Genomic DNA, 20492 nt, shown 5'->3' on the forward strand with positions numbered 1-20492 from the left:
ATGAATGCGTTTAAGATTTAAAGCTTTGGAATCATTCTTTGCCAAGTATGGATCCATTAGGACCAAAACATATTCAACAGCCAGAAGTCAAATGACATCTGTTGATGGATCTATGAGTTGAAGATCTTACTTTAGGAGTCATTAGTCTGCATTTTGAATTATTTGCTTACCTTTATTACTTATTAGAAGCTGGCCGTCTATTGTTTGATCGTATGCTTACAGAATGACAATCTGTTACTTCTGCTTTCCTGTAATCTCTCCAGTCTACAAAAGGTTTTTATAATGTACGCTTTGACAAATAGAACAGCAGTGAGGATAATCATCATCATTGAGGATTTTTAATATATCCTCACATACAAAATAGAGTAAGTGTGCAGATGATTTGGGTTGTAACTAAAAACGTTTATTTTACACAACTAAAAGGTCAATTAACAGGAAGAATGCTAAATATTAAATACAACAAACTAGAGGGAAAGCCAGTGGAGAGAATAAAAACTAAGGACAAGCACCTTTTGCTTTATGTAAAGGCACCTGTGTGGACGCCTTTCATCTGGCTGTGTGGCGTTCAAGATCACAAGGGAGATGCAAACACTTGGTATGGATGCTTTTTTAAAACTGTATTGGTCAAAGTGAGTTCATGTCAAACAAACGTGAATTAAGATGTTCCATAGGTTCGAAGGCTTTGCTGGACATCACTAAGGTCACTGACTGCAATAGTGTTGAAAAGTGTTAAAAATATCTATATTTGTTTTCTGAGATTAGAAGCAGTTTAAACACATTTTGTATAATAATAATAATAAATAATTAGGACTGAGTCTTTAAAACTAGATGAACACATCACAGCACCGGCTCAGATAATCTCGCTTTTGTGGTTGATATAAAATGCTTATTAAAAAAAGTGTTTACACCCCTTTGAAGTTTTCATGTTTTTAGAAAAGCACCAATGTCCTTACGGAGCTGGATGTTTAGATATTTTAATGGTTTCTATGCAGGACGAGTTAAGAGTCCAAAAAAAAATGTACCAAATAAAATATACATTGAACTAGAAGATTCCTGCAGAAACAGCTGAATATACATAAGTGTTCAAATGCAAAGACATTTCAGATGCTGCTGAAAAACCTGAAAACTGTTCTTTTTCAAAAGAGATGAATACATTATTAGAAGAGATGTACGCTAAACTGTAAAAGTGTCAAAACCGGTGGAGGTTGAAATTAATTTACTGAAAAGGCCCAAAGAAAAGTTGAATCCAAGCAATACGTTCACGTAAAGAGCAGCTAGGGGCCCCGACTAGGACAGAGTCCAGTAGAGGACTCCACCTGCACTCACAGAACTAGGGTTACAATATCGTAACCTTTGTGAAGAGACCTGGTCTCCACAGAATGATCAGGGGAAGGACCACAACATACCAGACCCTCGGAGCTTCTGGACTTATTTATTTAGCTTTTTCACTGAATTTGTCACCCGTCTTTAAGGAAGAACTGGTCCTCGATTGCGTTTCCACGTCCTTCCACAGGCTGAAGAGTCCATTATTCCCAGCGGCATGATGGCCACTCGGAGACATCAGTTCAGTGACGGTGTTAAAAAGGAGGAGCTTTTTATTGGTTGGAGTGATTCCTCGGCTGCTATGGAGCTACGCACACAGTCCTGGTTTCCAGTTTTTAAGGGTACAAGGAGACTTCTGCCTCCACTCCAACACGGTGGAGGTGAAGGGAACTTTGTGCAAAGGTCATCAGCCTATGAACAAAAGCTCCATATTCAGTGCATTGGAGTGGCAGCAAACATTCCCCCTGTGCAGTGATCTCAAACCCCGTGGCACATAAACCAAAACTAGCTGCACGGAAACACAGCAGACGGGTCAAATGGAAAATAATAATAATATGGGGGAAATTAACTAAAACATTTTTTTTTAAAAAAGGTACCAAAACTAACAATCAGGTGGAGAAAACAAAAAACAGAAAGGAAAGATTTACAAGAGCTTTTTTGTGAGGACAGACCCTCAGGGGCTCATCTCAACATGGATCAAGCATCGGTCATTGTCCCGGGTGGATCTCCCTCAGTGGACAGTGGACAGGAGGTGATGTCACACATCAATAATCAAAAAGGTATCATTTACTCCAGCTCGACCAGCAGGTCTCCCTCTCCCACGGTCTCCCCCGGCTTACAGTGGACACTCTTAACCTGGAGGGCAGAAGGACACACATTAGAACTGGACTATTGCAAAGGCCCACACATACAGATTATTATTGTCTGACGATAACCGTAGTTTCATATCCTTTACCTTTGCTTGCCTGGCAGCAGTCAAACTGTTCTGCATCTTCATGGCTTCAATCACACAGATCTCCTGACCCTCTGCAACCTAGACACACACACACACACACACACACACACACACACACACACACACACACACACACACACACACACACACACACACACACACACACACACACACACACACACACACACACACACACACACACACACACACACACACACACACACACACACACACACACACACACACACACACACACACACACACACACACACACACACACACACACACACACACACACACACACACACACACACACACACACACACACACACACACACACACACACTGTTGAGAAACACTATTGTCTAAAATATCACGATATGCTGCTACATCAGTAGGTCTATAAAAGAGTCTGCAACTAGGAATGTCACTTTGAGTGTCTCCTCAAACATGGATAAAGACTGGTCTAGTGGTCTACAGGTCTACAGGTCTACAGTACAGTCATGTGGGCGTGTAGGGAGGTTACAGTGTCTCCTCAAACATGGATAAAGACTGGTCTAGTGGTCTACAGGTCTACAGGTCTACAGTACAGTCATGTGGGCCTATATGGGATGGTTACTGTGTCTCCTGAAACATGAATAAAGAGTGGTCTAGTGGTCTACAGGTCTAGTGGTCTACAGTACAGTCATGTGGGCGTGTAGGGAGGTTACAGAGTCTCCTGAAACATGGATAAAGACTGGTCTAGTGGTCTACAGGTCTACAGTACAGTCATGTGGGCCTATATGGGATGGTTACTGTGTCTCCTGAAACATGAATAAAGAGTGGTCTAGTGGTCTACAGGTCTAGTGGTCTACAGTACAGTCATGTGGGCGTGTAGGGATGGTTACTGTGTCTCCTGAAACATGGATAAAGACTGGTCTAGTGGTCTACAGGTCTAGTGGTCTACAGTACAGTCATGTGGGTGTGTAGGGAGGTTACTGTGTCTCCTGAAACATGGATAACAGGTCTAGTGGTCTACAGTACAGTCATGTGGGCGTGTAGGGAGGTTACAGTGTCTCCTGAAACATGGATAACAGGTCTAGTGGTCTACAGTACAGTCATGTGGGCGTGTAGGGAGGTTACAGTGTCTCCTGAAACATGGATAAAGAGTGGTCTAGTGGTCTACAGGTCTAGTGGTCTACAGTACAGTCATGTGGGCGTATAGGGAGGTTACAGTGTCTCCTGAAACATGGATAACAGGTCTAGTGGTCTACAGTACAGTCATGTGGGCGTGTAGGGAGGTTACAGTGTCTCCTGAAACATGGATAAAGAGTGGTCTAGTGGTCTACAGGTCTAGTGGTCTACAGTACAGTCATGTGGGCGTATAGGGAGGTTACAGTGTCTCCTGAAACATGGATAAAGACTGGTCTAGTGGTCTACAGGTCTACAGGATGAAGTCATGTGGGCGTGTAGGGATGGTTACTGTGTCTCCTGAAACATGGATAACAGGTCTAGTGGTCTACAGTACAGTCATGTGGGCGTGTAGGGAGGTTACAGTGTCTCCTGAAACATGGATAAAGAGTGGTCTAGTGGTCTACAGGTCTAGTGGTCTACAGGTCTAGTGGTCTACAGTACAGTCATGTGGGCGTATAGGGAGGTTACAGTGTCTCCTGAAACATGGATAAAGACTGGTCTAGTGGTCTACAGGTCTACAGGATGAAGTCATGTGGGCGTGTAGGGATGGTTACTGTGTCTCCTGAAACATGGATAACAGGTCTAGTGGTCTACAGTACAGTCATGTGGGCGTGTAGGGAGGTTACCGAGTCTCCGGGCTTGACGGACACGGTCACCACGGCGCCGGGCATCGGTGAACGCAGCAGGCTGCTGGTGTCTTCTGGGACCTTCTCTGGCATGTAGGAGTTCAACTGTGCAGCCAACTTGGACAGAACGCGCACCTTAAACTACGAGAAAGAGTCAGTGAGGAACTCTGGCAACAGATCAAAGGGAACGCCGTCAGAGAAGAGCAGCAGAGTGCTGAGCTGGTTATGGGTGAGCTTTACATAATAGTCACTATACAGGGAACTGTACATTAAAACATGTACAATAACGCCGACGGGGCCCTTTGGAGGCTGCAGAGTTCATATGAATACAACCATGGAGCTCTTGGAGAATTCACACGGTGAATTAAGGTTTGCTTCGATTGTAAATCAATAAAACTTATAAAACAAAGCACACGTATTCATCTTTTGTGAAATATTCTTCTCCAACTGGAAATAAAATAAAAGCACTGGAAAAAAAACTTCTATTTAAGTAATATATCAAATAGATTTACTTAATTTCTTTTAGTCATATCTTAAAGTTATTTTGAGAATCAAATTAGAATAGGTTCATTTATTTATTATTATACATTATTATTATCGTATGTATACTACTTATTAGATGACACAAATTGACACGCAACGTTATCTTGATACAGCCGTCGTGAGACAACCCGACATTCACTTCATCACTGTAGCCTCCTCCTCCTCCTCCATCACTGTAGCCTCCTCCTCCTTCATCACTGTAGCCTCCTCCTCCTCCATCACTGTAGCCTCCTCCTCCTCCATCACTGTAGCCTCCTCCTCCTTCATCACTGTAGCCTCCTCCTCCTTCATCACTGTAGCCTCCTCCTCCTCCTCCTTTCCCTTAATCACTGTCTCCTCCTCCTCCTAATCCTCCTCCTCCTTCATCACTGTAGCCTCCTCCTCCTCCTCCTCCTTTCCCTTAATCACTGTCTCCTCCTCCTCCTCCTTCATCACTGTAGCCTCCTACTACTCCTCCTCCTCCTCCTCCTCCTCCTCCTCCTAATCCTACTCCTCCTTCATCACTGTAGCCTCCTCCTCCTCTCCCTTAATCACTGTCTCCTCCTCCTCCTCCTCCTTCATCACTGTCTCCTCCTCCTCCTCCTCCTCTTTTCCCTTAATCACTGCCTCCTCCTCCCCCTCCTCCTCCTCCTCCTCCTCCGACGTAGTTACAGGTCTAGAGACATGCTTCCTTACCGATGTGCCGAGGTACTGTAGGACAATCTTTCCTGAAGCATCTCTGGACAGACACTGAAACAATAGAACTGAACATCAGCTGCAGTCGAGAACTTTGTGATCTCTGGTGATTTCTGTGCTTAGTATGAAGAAAAAAACGTTATAATTATACAATTCAACGACGTGGACCTGTGTGCGTTACCTGGAGCATCCTGTGTGTGCCGTTGATGGCGAGTGGGAGCAGTGGGGAGGCCAGGTTCCACTGCCCATCGACTTCCACCTTTACTCCATCCATCTCCACCTACAGAGACAACCAGAGTGTGAGTGACAGATACACAGCGACTGCAATGACATCGTCCGCTGCCGACTGATCTCCGTTGTGTTTTTGACACATGATGATGTTTAATAATTGAATCTCATCTGTCCAGTCTACTGCTTCAGGGACTCGGAGTACTGATACATAGCTCATGTGTTCATGGGAGCACATTAAATACTCACAGTGTAAACCTTTCCTGATTTGGTCACATCCACATGATGGCGTCCTTCCTCCAGCTCCACACACAGCTCCCAGTGGCTGCACTCCACAGGGGAGGAAGACACCCTGCAGAACAAACAAACAAACAAACAAACAAACAGTCTATGTTACCACCCATTTCTAGTCTCTCGGTGGTGCTGAACAATTTCACTCGTCAGCAAAATCCAGACAAAATACTTTTAAGACGTCAAATCTTTAATTGTCTCTAAAGACAACATAAAAACTTGATTGGCAGGCACAAATGTAACATAGCGACACTAATAAGTGTGTTTCCCTGGTTCCCACGACACACATGGAGCCATATGGCTGCTGATGCACAATGCATGTATGCCCTTTGGTAAGTACACCCTATATTATCTAAATAAGTTTGCTCCTGCATCGCGTGCACACTGCATGTGTAATAGTGGAGCCATGCAACAGCACAACCGGTCCGCCAATTATGCGTCACGACATTTTATTTCCCCCGCTACGTTAATGATGCGGCGAGGCGCCACGAATCGCTGGTTCACCGACCGCATGGACAGCGTGTAGCAACACTGGGAGCACGCTGGGGGGCTCACCTCAGGTCGCCCAGGACCCTCTGGGAGCGCAGCTGAGCGGTGATGTGGAGCGCCGCCGCCGCCGCCAGCAGCTCCCTGCGACTGTCCGCCTCCAGCTGGTGACCCTTAAAGCCATCGGGGTAGACCTCCGGCAGGAAGTTGGTGCTGATGTCGCCAGAGATGAATCGGGGGTGGGTGATGATTTCCCGCAGGAGAGAAATGTTGTGGGTGACACCTGGAGAGGAGATCACCAAAGGTAAAAAAAAAAAGATTACGCGGATGTCTAATTTTTAAAAAAGTGATCCGAGCGTCCGAACTGACTTTTATTGTGAAAATCGGTTGTGTACCTCTGATGACGTAGTTATCCAGAGCGTCCTCCATACTGGCGAGAGCTTCAGCTCGCGTCGCTCCATAGGTAACCAGCTGCAGAGAGAGGAACCAGAGGACAGGATTGCACCCACAACCCTTCTGTGGAACCCTGTGATCTACTTTCAATAACACCACTCACCTTAGAGATCATGGGATCGTAGTAGATGCTGATGTCACTTCCCTCCTGGATTCCACTGTCTACACGGACCTGGTGAGGAAATATCACTGTTTGGATCGTGTGTGAGGAGAATATCATTTGATAAAAGGTGAAACTTTAAACTACAGTATCAGAGAGATACAGACACACGCACACACACACACACACACACACTCACATTGCTGAGGTTGAGTGGCTCTTGGTATCGAGACAGCCGTCCGATGGAGGGAAGCCCAAAAGACTTGTACGGATCCTGAGGGAACAAACCACATGTAAAACCACTAAAGCTACAGGTTGCACAATGTTGTTGTTTTTAACAATAATCATAGTGCTTCATAATTGCTGGTCACACACGGACATTGTTGTTGCACAGATCGATTCCCATCATTTTATAATCAAGCAAACGGGGACCACTGATATACATTATTACTGTGGTTATAAAGCATTATGGGAAGTTTCTAACATTAACGCTATGGGAATTATGAGACACTATGATCTTTGCAAAAATATGTACGACGTGGGACATGTGGGCAACTGTGGCTTAGTGGGAGAGCGGGTCGTCTGTCAATCAGAGGACGGGTGAGAATGGAGGGGTGAGAATGGGGTGAGAATGGGGTGAGAATGGGGTGAATGACGACATGTAGTGTTACAAGACCATATACCATCTCCATATCATGATATGTGACCTAATAAGTCAATATTAAATGCTTTATGATGTGGGATGATTCAAGCTAAAAAGCATTGTGGATATTAATGATGCTTATAAGTATAATTATACTGGGCTACAAGCAGTTTATAACACAACATAAGTACGTTAATATCACATTTCAGAAATGGTGACTTCCTGCACAGACCTCAGCGTAGACTCGACTCTCAATGGCCCAGCCGTTTATTGGGATATCTTCCTGTTTGTGCTGCAGTTTGTAACCCTTGGCAACCCTGATCATCTGCTCAACCAGGTCCAGGCCGGTGATGCATTCTGTGATTGGATGCTCCACCTGGCGTCAGAGTACACAGGAGATACGGTTTCCACTCTGCGCAATGCAACAGAAGGTTTTCTCATTGGGGCGGGCAACACACACACACACACACACACACACACACACACACCTGTAGTCGTGTGTTCATTTCCAGGAAGTAGAAGTTCTTATTCGAATCCACCAGGAACTCCACGGTGCCAGCCGAGGAGTACTGCACCGCCTTGGCCAGCTGCACCGCCTGCTCGCCCATCGCCCGCCGCGTCGCCGCGTCCAGGAAAGTACTGGAGGACACGACAACAAACAACAAACACATCGCACTCAGATGCATACAAACAACTCCCAATAGCAGGAAGCTCTTTCCTGCTGAATAGTGTGATAGTGATGTAGGAGGGAGATGCAGAAGACTGTGAGGTCACAGTGACCTTTGACCACCAAATCCAAGGCGACAAACGTTTGTGCCAAATTTCATGTTCATGAGAATGTAGATGGACCCCAAAACATTTATTTTAAAAAGGCCAAGAGCAAAGCCAGTTCCTCGCTCACCTGGGAGCTTCTTCCACCACCTTCTGGTTCCTCCTCTGGATGGAGCATTCCCTCTCATTCAACCACAGAGCGTTCCCATGTTTATCAGCCAGCACCTACAACACAAACAGCATGCTGTGGCTCTCTGGGGAATGACCGGCGTTCGGGAGGTTTTATCAATAAAACTATACGCGTCATGATCACACTCTGATTGACACATTGGACATCAGACATGCGTGTCGGACCTGGATCTCAATGTGTCTGGGGTTGTCTATGAACTTCTCGATGAGCAGCCGGTCGTCTCCAAAGCTGGACGCTGCCTCCTGGGACGAGAACCGGAAGCCTTCCCTGTAAACACACACACACACACACACACACACACACACACACACACACACACACACACACACACACACACACACACACACACACACACACACACACACACACACACACACACACACACACACACACACACACACACACACACACACACACACACACACACACACACACACACACACACACACACACACACACACACACACACACACACACACACACACACACACACACACACACACACACACACACACACACACACACACACACACACACACACACACACACACACACACACACACACACACACAATAACTTTTTGCCCTTGTTATTATGTTTATTTATTTCTTTACTTTTGTGTTTTCTGTTTTTTCTATTGTAAAAAAAATTATTAAAATCCTCGTTCTTTGATCCCTGTATGTCATAGTGCATTATCATCAATAAAGTATCTATAAAAAATAAATAAAAAAAGAGGACATGTTCACTAGTGAAGATTGACAAACAGAGGCATACAAGACCTTGTCTCCTCATCATTCCAAGCAATCCTCATTCCTTTCCCTCCTCCTCCTGCCGACGCTTTGATCATCACTGGATATCCTGGCAGCAACACACACGATGCACAATTAGGTCACAACAACAAGCGCTGTGTTTGGAGGAGAAACGGTCACGAAGATGACCTGCTCCAGCAGGACAACAAACATTAAACAAAAAAACAAGCTTCTGGAATAGTCTTGACCTTAACCCCTCTTGTAAAATGTGTGCACTAACCTAAAAAGTCTAATATGTATTTGACTAGAAAAGCACCACACTGAGGAGTGGTCCAGAACCCTGTCAGGAGCTTAATGGCTAGTGAAAGACAATCATCAAAGAGCTCAGGCACATGCTGTGCTGGGTGTACATTTGTGGCCCATTAATTAATTTAAAAAAAATATATATATATATATATATATATATATATATATTACACTGCAGTGTGTGGACGAGTGATGACTTACCAATGTCCTGTGAGATCTTCACAGCTTCCTCAACAGTCTGACACAGAGAGAGGTTTATGGTTACTGATGATGAACCAAAGCATTACTGACATAACTGATCTCATCCATACGTTGAACACCGTTCTGGGAGGAAAGCTCATCTTGAGGGTTTCAGATATGGAGCACTCATATTCTTAGAATAAACTGTTTATGTCGTGTTGTTTGAATGGATCACTCGGGTTGTGAGAGAAGTAGAAAAGTGAAACCTATGATAAGAAGAAGAACAACAACACTGGACTTGCACAATGGATTAGTCAGGAAACAGAGACTGGTCTCGGTTGCATGAGCTGACGGTTAGTGCATTTCTAAATGTGTCATTTCTGGTCAAACATGCATTGTGTATGGGTTGAAAGACCATACTTTTGGTTATGCCCATTACTGTGTGCTTGTGCTCGTGTGTGTGTATGTGTGTATGTGTGTGTGTGTGTGTGTGTGTGTCCGTACCTTGACGACTCCATCGTACCCTGGAATGGTGTTGACCGTAGCAGCCTTAGCGATCAACTTGCTCTCAATTTTATCTCCCATCGCCTGGAGAGCGTAAGTGTCTGGACCAATGAATGCCACGCCCTCCGCTGCCTAGCAACAAAACAATAAATAAACAATAAAGTTACCATATCTTCCTGGGCTCAGGAGATGGAGCATGTTGCCATTACCTGGTCATTTCAAGCAGTAGTTCAGCCTGTTTTTGCTCTCTTTCAGAGGGCGAGATGAAAGGCCTCTGTTCAGCTTCAGTAAATACACTTTGGGTGCATCAAAGCACGATACACAACGACAACTCAGAAAGCTTCTGCTTACGTCATAATAATGACATCACGGATGTGCTCACAACGGCACAACAATAGATTCAAATCCCCGAGTCCAAGAGGAGACAAACACGCTGAAGGTCATAAAGCATTTGAGCATTCATGCTCCTTTCCATCAGCAAACACATGCATTTCTTAACCAGAAAATATATATATATAAATTCTTACCGAAGCATTCGTTTGTCATCAATTAATTTTTAACTCACGACAGTAAAGTGTGTGAAAATAAGCGTGTGCCCGATTCTGTGTAATACTCACCAGTCGCTTCGCAAACTCTTTGTTTTCAGAGAGAAACCCGTAGCCAGGGTGGACCTTTTATAGAGAAACAACATGTATTTATTTCATTCAAAGGCTTTTAAGCACCAATAGCTTCAGATGTGTGTGTGCACTAACTTCTCGACATCGTTGTGAGTATCAAGTGTGTATCAGGCGCACCAAATGTACGCATGTCACATAATGCAAGAAAAGACGTGTGGAAAGCTCACAGCTTGTGCTCCGGTCGCTCTGACTGCGTCCATGATGGCGTCCATGTTTAAGTAGCTTTTGCTTGTAGGGGCGGGGCCAACGCACACCGCTTCATTGGCCATCTTTACATGGACCTAGAGAGAGAGAGAGAGAGACATAGAGAGAGAGAGAGAGAGAGAGGTTGAAGTCAGAAGTCGGCATCGCAGTAGAGAAGTGAGATGAAGACTCGGCACACACACACACACACACACACTGCATGAAGACATGTCTTCAGGCTCAAAGAGGAAGAGATGGTGACTCACAGCACTGGCGTCGACGTCACTGTGAACAGCTACGGTCTGGATGCCCATTTTGTGACAGGTCTTCATCACCTGGTGGGGAAGAAACACTCCACATGAACACTTTACTCAAGGATCATTGTGCAGTGCTGTGCTCTACAGCGGTGGCTCAGAAGAACACCTGGGGGAAGAAAAGCAGCAACAGCACAGTTTGTGATGAAAAGTGTTCAAAGCTCTGCTTGACGAGCTCCATCTGCAGCGGCGTGGGCTCCAGCTCCAGGAAGTGTGTGTCTTAGTGTGTTCAACTGCAGCCCAATAACAGTGCATATCTTTGTGTCAGCCAGTCTTACCCTGCAGGCGATCTCTCCTCTGTTGGCGATGAGGATCTTATCAAACGTCTGTGGAGGGGAACAGAGAAAGGGTTGTTGATCTCTGACCCTGCACCCATTTGTCTTTACACACAAACACACCGTCTAATGACACCCGTACCTGCCAATGTCCACCCAAATCTTTCCTTACAGCTACTTGCACATTCTCCTCGGTGTCAACGTCTGCTCGTTGAATACATTACAGTTTACAGTCAGTAGGCGTTACCTTTTCATTGGGGCTGCAGGCGGTGGAATATTGAGCATAACCGTGCACCGCACAGCATCTGGTCCAGAATGACGCATACTGGAACACACACAGAGATACACTGCATAAGGCTACGGTATCATTTCATTTAATTCATTGATATGTTCACTTAGGGTTGCTGTACGCTTTATTTGTTAGCGTTCTCCAGTTAAATCAACTCCAAATCTGAGGAATTTGTTTGATCAATTCCTTTTTCTTCTTTTTTTTTAATGTCAATTTAATATATGTTGCATGAAAACCAGCCTCTATTTTCAGGAGGTTTAGGCTGGGCAAATGTATATTAGGAGTTATTTTCTGGTTAAATGTAAATTAGGATTTATTTTCTGGTTAAATGTAAAGAAGATTGATACAAAAAATCATTATACGATGGTCCGTGTCTTTATGTGTTGGAAGACCACAATCATTAATCAAGGTGCATGCTGCTCCAAAGACATGCAGCTTATTTACCAATGTATTGAGACTCTTGCTGCCCTATGATGCATATTCTTCAAGCTTTAACTCGGCACACAATGGCCTTAAATTACTTCTGTCCAATATTATTATCCTTGAAACATCCTGGAGTTATGTAGTTACACATGTCCACCTGGCCAGTTATGCAATGGAGCTCAGAACAAAGAAGGAAATGTGATGTGTTGTAGGAGTGATTGTGAGGAAGGCCTTCAGGACAGGGCCAGCTCAGATGGAGACAGACGCGTTTGGGTCGTTTTTAAACCATCTGAAGATCTTTTATTACATTTCCAAAGCAGAACAATAACACAAACATGCCTTTGTCCGCATGAAACAACAACCCGTGCTACGAGTATAAAGACTTTTGCTGCCAACTTTTTTTCTTTTTTTTTTCCTACCAAAACCCAGCGGCCACCAGGGGCCCAGCGGCCACCCTGACTCCGTGGAGCGGGGCCCCCTAGCGGGCTGTGACCTCAAGAAGACCCGGCCGAAAGCCACCTCTCAGCCGCAGTCTGGACCCCATTGACGCGGTGTCTCGCGGAGGTTTTTCACGGGACAAAAAAGAAACGCGACACTCTTTAGCTCCATCACACGGGTTGTCTACACCCGTCTGGAGCGCGAGCCCGTCCGCGCGAGATAACGTCAAAGTCACTCCTGATTTAAAGTCACTCCCCCTTTCAGACTAAACCAATGTGCTTTTATTTACTTCAAGTTAAGCTTCCGGCCGCGCACTTTAACAACTTTAGCGACCTGGCTCTATTTCTTCTTGACCTCCTCGAAAGAAGTTCCATGTTCGTGTGATCTTGCTCAAGCCTCTTGTGTCGCGCGCCGACAGTCGCGTGCCGACAGCACACGCGCGTGCTGTCAGGTGTGTTCACCGAGCTCGCGCTCCGCACGGTCGCTGAGCGGCTCACCTTTCCAGCTAACAGCAGCCTGTTCAGTGATGGAGAGAGCCTGTGCGCCGCCATGTTGCCCAACTGTGACCGTCGGCTACGTCGACGTGATGACGTAGCGTGAAGAGCCCTGAGTGGTGGAGAGAGAGGCGTCAACGCCAAATCAACCTTTTTTCTTTTTTTTCATCTCAACTTTATTGAAAAAGCTTCATTTGTCACAGCTGCAGAAATAATGATCATAAAAAAAATTAAAGATAAAACGCTGTCTTCAACACGATTTGAGACTTGAAATGATTCTGAAGGATATATTCATATTTTTCAAGTGCATCTTATTCAAGGGTTCAAGGATCATTTATTGTCGTTTTTTCTGTTTTTTGGGGAGTTTTTCCTGATCCAATGTGAGGTCAAAGGTCAGGAATGTCGTATGTGTGGAGATTGTAAAGCCCTCTGAGGCAAATTTGTAATTGGTGATTCTGGGCTGTACACAATAAACTGAAATGAATTGAATTACGCAACACAGGGATGCACAACACATGACAAACAAAAGAGAAACAGCGGTGCATTCATGGAGTGCATTTGTTAAATTTGCATCATAAGGAATGTAAACGGCGGCAATAAAACAATTCTCTAGGGCAGATTATACGGCCGACATCTTCACATTAAAAACTCAACATGAGGAAAAACATTGTGCATTAACTTTGACTGAGTTTGAGCACCAAGCATCATGACGTGAACACAGAGTCCACCTCCTCTGCACTTCAATCCCCACGTATGCCAGTACTGATAAACACAAAAAAACACAAACAAATAAAGACCGAAATGTTGCTAAATTCATGGGAGCTACCGGCTCATGCATACAACATACAACAACATTATAACAAACCCTCAGATTTCTTCTATGTTCAATGCAACATATTTTGGTTGCTCTAACTGTCCATACTGGCCGTGAAATGGCCTCTTCCTAGTTCAGTTCCTCTGTAAGAGATGGGTCATTGAAATCCACCATCTTTGTTCTGGGCAAAAAAAGCATTTGAAATTCCAGTCTGACTTAGACAAATCAAGTGGGTATCGTCTGGGTCTTTTTAGTGCAGAATTATCTATTTTTGTTTCCCCACACAATGTTTATTTGCTGCGCTGCAGCGGAGGAACACCAACAAAGTGTGTATCTCACTGTGGGTAACTGTGGAAAATTGTCTCCCTTAATTTGTCTCCCATTCATTAGCTTTACTTGCTCACCCTTGAGATGATTGCCAGGCTGGAGGCGGGCCCAGCTTTCCATCCAATCTGAATAAACACGTATTTGTTTCTCCGTAAAAATTAATGAATTGTGGTAATGTGGAGCTACTTTTTGTGTCATGTTGTCTTCCTTTTCAACTGTCTCTCCTTCAACACAACAAAGGCATGTTTTGCAATATGCCTTCAGTAGGACTTGATGAGTTTGGGACTGAAAGCCACAGACAGGGCACAGGGACAGACTATCACATTGTTGTTCTGGCTCTTTTCATTGGATTTCTTGTCAATAACAAATTAAATGATTCAGGTGGCATGATGCCATTCCTTTCCTGGAAGACTTTTATTGTGAAACATCTACAGGAAGTGTTGAGTTTAACAAGTCTAGCATTTTAATTCTCACAGTTTATGAGGTATTGATTGCACATTTGAAGGGATATCAGATTGTGTGGTAAATGTCTGGTTAATGAGCGATTGGAAACAGAAAACAAATAATAATAATAATGCATTCAAATTCATGTAGGTGGTTCCTTCTTCGCTGATCTTCAAGTCTTGAAGAGGGTCGGATCTAGTTTGAAAACCCCTGATTGTGTCAGTTTTGTGCTTCTGTGATCAATCCATTTGGATCCTCCTAATTTCTTCCATGGCACCCTCTGCCGAGGAAGCAGGCCAAGTGGGCGACGCCTGTTCAGAATCATTGTTCCATTTTGACGACATTTTTCCAGAAACCTTTCTGGGAAGCAAAATGCCAACATGAGCTTTGAATTCAATTTTAAATGGAATCCTTTAAAAAGAAAAGAATGTGCGTGTTGGATTGCACAACTTGTAACATTATAGACTGTCTAAGTAGATGCAGGCCTCTAAACCACTAAAGCCGGCCTGGTCTATGTAATACTTAGAGAGTGGGTGGTTATAAAGACAGTCGTAGTTTGGATGTCATGATTCACAGATCAGTGGAACAGTGGACCAGCTCTTTACCCTCGCAAGATTACTCGAGGGGTCCTGGGAGTTTACCCAACCAGTTTACATGTGCTTTGTAGACCTGGAGAAGGCTTTCGACCGGGTCCCTCGGGGTTTTTTGTGGGGGGTGCTGCGGGAGTATGGGGTGCCGGACCCGTTGGCACGGGCCATCCGGTCTCTGTACACGAGTGAGGGTAAGGTGGAGCGGGAGATCGACAGGCGGATCGGTGCGGCTGCAGCAGTAAAACAGGCTCTGTACCGGTCCGTCTTAGTGAAGAGGGAGCTGAGCCGGAAGGCAAAGCTCTCCATTTACTGGTCGGTCTACGTTCCAACCCTCACCTATGGTCACGATCTCTGGGTCCGAAATGAGCTTCCTCCGTAGGGTGGCCGGGCTCAGCCTTAGAGATAGGGTAAGGAGCTCAGACATCAGGGGGGAGCTTGGAGTCGAGTCGCTGCTCCTTCGTGTCGAAAGGAGTCAGCTGAGGTGGTTTGGGCATCTAGTCAGGATGCCTCCTGGACGCCTCCCATTAGAGGTTTTCCGGGCACGTCCAACTGGTAGGAGGCCCCGGGGAAGACCGAGGACACGCTGGAGGGATTATATCTCCCGGCTGGCCTTGGAACGCCTCGGGATCCCCCAGAATGAGCTGGAAAGGGTTGCGGGTGAGAGTGAAGCCTGGGTCGGCCTGCTGAACCTGCTGCCACCGCGACCCGACCCCGGATAAGCGGGTGATAATGGATGGATGGATGGATTCACAGATAGACTTTGTTATACACTGTTATACTATGGACTTAAACGCACATGCACCTTTCTGGTCTTCCGACCACTCAAAGTGCTTTAACACTACATGTCATCATTCACCCATTCACACCCATTCATACACTCATAGGAGGGGCTACCATGCAAGGTGCCACTCAGCTAACTCCCATGCACACCCATGGAAGATGCTCCGTATGACTGACTGTTGTGGCTCTTCTACATATTGTAATGCTGTCAGCAGCCCTCCGTCTCTCCTGTTGCAGTTATTTAGTTTCTCTTTGCATTACGAGAAACACTCGGTTATGTCTCTTTATGTTATGCTGCTTATTGCACCGGGAACTCAGATTGAGTTACAAGCTTTTGGTTGGTCACATGTTACACTCAGTGTCATATGTTCAGTGTAATCCATTGTTTAGGTCGTCAGGTTACGGTCACCAGCTGCACATGTCTTGTCATACTGTAATCACCTTGATGTTAGTACTGTGATCACCACTGGGTCCTGTCTCATTTAAGACCACATGTCGTTGCAGTTGTACAGAGCAGATGCGGAATCGCAGAAAGACTGACTAATCGGAGGAGAGTGGGCTCTTCAAAGGTGGGCCTCAGGTGTTGAAACCCACATTCAGAGCATATCTATGATTGAGGGAATTGCTTCTGGCTATCAACATGGCTCTGGTTAAGCCGGTGGCTAGAATCCAACAGTGCCAACAGCAGGAACAAACAACAGGAACAGTACAAACAGCAGGAACAAACAACAGGAACAGTGCAAACAGCAGGAACAAACAACAGGAACAGTGCAAACAGCAGGAACAAACAACAGGAACAGTGCAAACAGCAGGAACAAACAACAGGAACAGTGCAAACAGCAGGAACAAACAGCAGGAACAAACAGCAGGAACAAACAACAGGAACAAACAGCAGGAACAAACAGCAGGAACAAACAACAGGAACAAACAGCAGGAACAAACAGCAGGAACAAACAGCAGGAACAGTGCCAACAGCAGGAACAAACAACAGGAACAGTGCAAACAGCAGGAGCAAACAGCAGGAACAGTGCTAACAGCAGGATCAAACAACAGGAACAGTGACAACAACAGGAACAGTGCCAACAGCAGGAACAAACAACAGGAACAAACAGCAGGAGCAGTGCCAACAGCAGGAACAAACAGCAGGAACAAACAGCAGGAACAAACAACAGGAACAAACAGCAGGAACAAACAACAGGAACAGTGCCAACAGCAGGAACAAACAACAGGAACAAACAGCAGGAACAGTGCCAACAGCAGGAACAAACAACAGGAACAAACAGCAGGAACAAACAGCAGGAACAAACAACAGGAACAGTGCCAACAGCAGGAACAAACAACAGGAACAAACAGCAGGAACAGTGCCAACAGCAGGAACAAACAACAGGAACAAACAGCAGGAACAAACAGCAGGAACAAACAACAGGAACAAACAGCAGGAACAAACAACAGGAACAGTGCCAACAGCAGGAACAAACAACAGGAACAAACAGCAGGAACAGTGCCAACAGCAGGAACAAACAACAGGAACAAACAGCAGGAACAAACAGCAGGAACAAACAGCAGGAACAAACAACAGGAACAAACAACAGGAACAGTGCTAACAGCAGGAACAAACAGCAGGAACAGTGCTAACAGCAGGAACAAACAACAGGAACAGTGACAACAACAGGAACAAACAACAGGAACAGTGACAACAACAGGAACAGTGACAACAGCAAGGTAGCGGTGTTCACCTGTGAGGGAACTGGAGGGGGGGGGGGGGGGGGGGGCTTGTGAGATGCATGTGAGGGCACTTGGAGTCAAAGAGACATTTTATTGCTCCAATAATGTCTCTACAGTTAAAACTGTATTTGTCTTCCTCTTGTTTCATTTGATTGTTTTTAAGAGTCCCAAAGAACTACTAAAGAGTAATAAAAGAACAATAGCTAAGACTGAAGGAAACATAACATGTTACTGTGTGTTCTGCTCTGCCGTTAATCATCTCATGACCATGCAGATTTATCTTGTGACCCATTGTGAGGGTCCTGGCCTTCAGGTTTAGGAACTACTCATTTACAAAGCCACACTAAATTGTCATTACAGTGAAGTTACCCTGATAAACGCTGCATTCCACAGGAATTCACATGTCCACAATCCAACCTGAACATCCTGGCCTCTCGATGGCGGAGGTGTGGACACGGGCAGCTGAGGACTCATATCTTCCTTATTCAGGCAATGTGAAGGTTTTAACGACCTGTTTCCCTGTGTAGCTTCTACGGTGGGGATCAGTTGCGAGGAACAGTTGCCAGGATATCATCATTGACCCATTAAAAAAATGTTTCCAAAAGCTGTGGCCTGTCAGATCCTATTTAGCCTTGTGCCTTTTTCGTGAATAAAATACTTTAAAAGTGGCTGCTGTCTTTGCTTTTACATGTTTGTAACATGTACATTTGTCTTCTGTTACGCTGCTAGAGCTCACACGCCTGTTGGTCATTGACTTTACATCATATTTTATTTGGATTCTAACAATTCTTCTGTTCCTTTATTTATGTTCCTTTATTTTCTAAAGGTTTATATCAACAGTGACCTGGAAGTTTAAAATAGAAGACATTGTAAACAACTCTTTAGTTCAGCTTTAGTGTCAATAAATGTGGGATTTTTTAAATTAAAATAAAAAAATCATACAATTGAACAATTGTCACGACTATGATTTATGATGTGTAACTAACTGTAAATGTGATTGTTTGAAGACAATGAAACCTTTTTTTCATTATTGTTTAAAGCAAGTTAATCAAGTAACATGAACGTGGTTGTTTTTACGACAATCGCTTTGCATGGTTTTAACAATGAATTAAATTCAGTTTATTTTGTATCGCAGGGCCACGGAGGCAGGAGGCATCGCGAAGGAGGCGGGGCCAATGAGGCAGGAGGCACAAAGAAGGAGGCAGGGCCATTGGGAAGGAGGCCAGTTCCAGGCCAGGGGCTGGATGCAGGAAGCAGGGGCAAGGACCCAGGAGCCAAGGGCCAGGACCAGCCTCAGACACAGCCAGGTCCAATGGACCCTATGGGCCGAGAAGCACAAAGACTCTGGGGAGGAAGTAATGTGAAATGGAGAGATGTAAATTAAATTAAAGGACATTGCTGTTCAAGGAAATAGAACTGAGAAATTATAACATGCAGGAAATGTCACATTAGTTAGCCCAATATAAATACATGTACATATTAAGTAAAGTTTTAAGTACTCTTCGCATGCTTATTTTAGATAGGTGTACTACACTAAAAACATTTGTTCATCAAACATAAACAATTAAAAAAGAGCCACAAATATGAACAAATGGTATAATCCTAATACTACTGGTTAGTTGTTTTTCTGAAGAAGCTGATGCTGAACAAAAGACTAATAATAAGTTATTAAGATTGAAATGTTTTATTGAACAAATTACATTTTCATGTGCATGAGAAAAACAATTCAATGAAAAGTTCATTCTAGATGTTTTGTTTGTATTTCTTGCTCTGCATGTGTCTCATGCTGCAAACCGGTGGACCTGCATGACAAATGCAAATTGAATTAACTAGTGCCTCCAAAAAGTCATGTGGGCTACTTTTCCCATAATAATCCATATTTTTTTATTACAAATCTTCTTATCCCCGAGACACGGTCTGACGTCTTCTCTTGTTTCACCAGATCATCGGGTCATCTCACACACATCACTACTGCAGATTGAAGATGCCTCCGAATCAGAAAATGGGTGTTTTATGCAAACTTTAAACCGCAGCCTATTGATCCGATTCATCCCTGACGCCCATTAATCATTTGAACCCGTAGCACCAGGCTACAGATTCATTCAGCTGGCCTGCATGATGTGGTTGGAAGCCCGCAGCCGTATAGCAAGCCCGACTATCATCGCACGCATGCAGTTCAGCTCGTGGTCGTCATGGTTCCTGAGATCTTACGAGCGTTTTCCAGAACATCAAATGGTCTCGTGGCCAGAAAAGTGGGCTTTAATTTGTCAAATAGTGTTTCAAAGGGAATTTGAACCCTTCCCCGTGCCAGCATGGGTTCGAACCAGCTTCCTCCCGCCAAGCCGGAGACTCTGAACTCGTCGTTACAGACAATGGTTGGATAATATTTCCACGGTCAAAAATGAGCTTTCATGCTCTGCTGGCGTCCAGGCATATGAATTTAAGCTGTTCTGTGGTCAGATTTTCACATAAAATCTCTGATCATCAAACCCCGGGCGCTCCTTAATAACTCAGGATGGGTCA

The 20492-nt window shown here is 44.7% G+C and overlaps 1 protein-coding gene across 2 annotated transcripts; it reads right to left on the minus strand.

Moving 5' to 3' along the window:
• Positions 1-958: 958 nt before the first annotated feature.
• On the minus strand, positions 959-13394 carry pcca (propionyl-CoA carboxylase subunit alpha). 2 transcript variants are annotated; one of them, XM_034551390.1, is made up of 23 exons: positions 13293-13394; positions 11893-11970; positions 11649-11696; positions 11323-11391; positions 11041-11154; positions 10814-10867; positions 10197-10328; positions 9714-9750; positions 9237-9315; positions 8622-8724; positions 8398-8492; positions 7985-8135; positions 7729-7872; positions 7053-7127; positions 6857-6925; positions 6696-6771; positions 6370-6583; positions 5773-5875; positions 5477-5575; positions 5296-5349; positions 4078-4218; positions 2279-2356; positions 959-2178 (listed from the first exon to the last, which is right to left on the minus strand). In XM_034551390.1, the coding sequence occupies exons 1-23, from the start codon at positions 13344-13346 to the stop codon at positions 2110-2112; spliced, it is 2136 nt and encodes a 711-aa protein (XP_034407281.1). In that variant the 5' UTR covers positions 13347-13394; the 3' UTR covers positions 959-2109. The 2 variants fall into 2 exon arrangements, with proteins under 2 accessions (XP_034407281.1, XP_034407282.1); XM_034551391.1 differs by lacking the exons at positions 11323-11391; positions 11649-11696; positions 11893-11970; positions 13293-13394 and having other exon boundaries at positions 10949-11060.
• Positions 13395-20492: the final 7098 nt, after the last annotated feature.

This window comes from Cyclopterus lumpus, chromosome 15 (genome assembly GCF_009769545.1).
Source record: "Cyclopterus lumpus isolate fCycLum1 chromosome 15, fCycLum1.pri, whole genome shotgun sequence".
In the NCBI taxonomy this organism is placed as follows: Eukaryota; Metazoa; Chordata; class Actinopteri; order Perciformes; family Cyclopteridae; genus Cyclopterus; species Cyclopterus lumpus.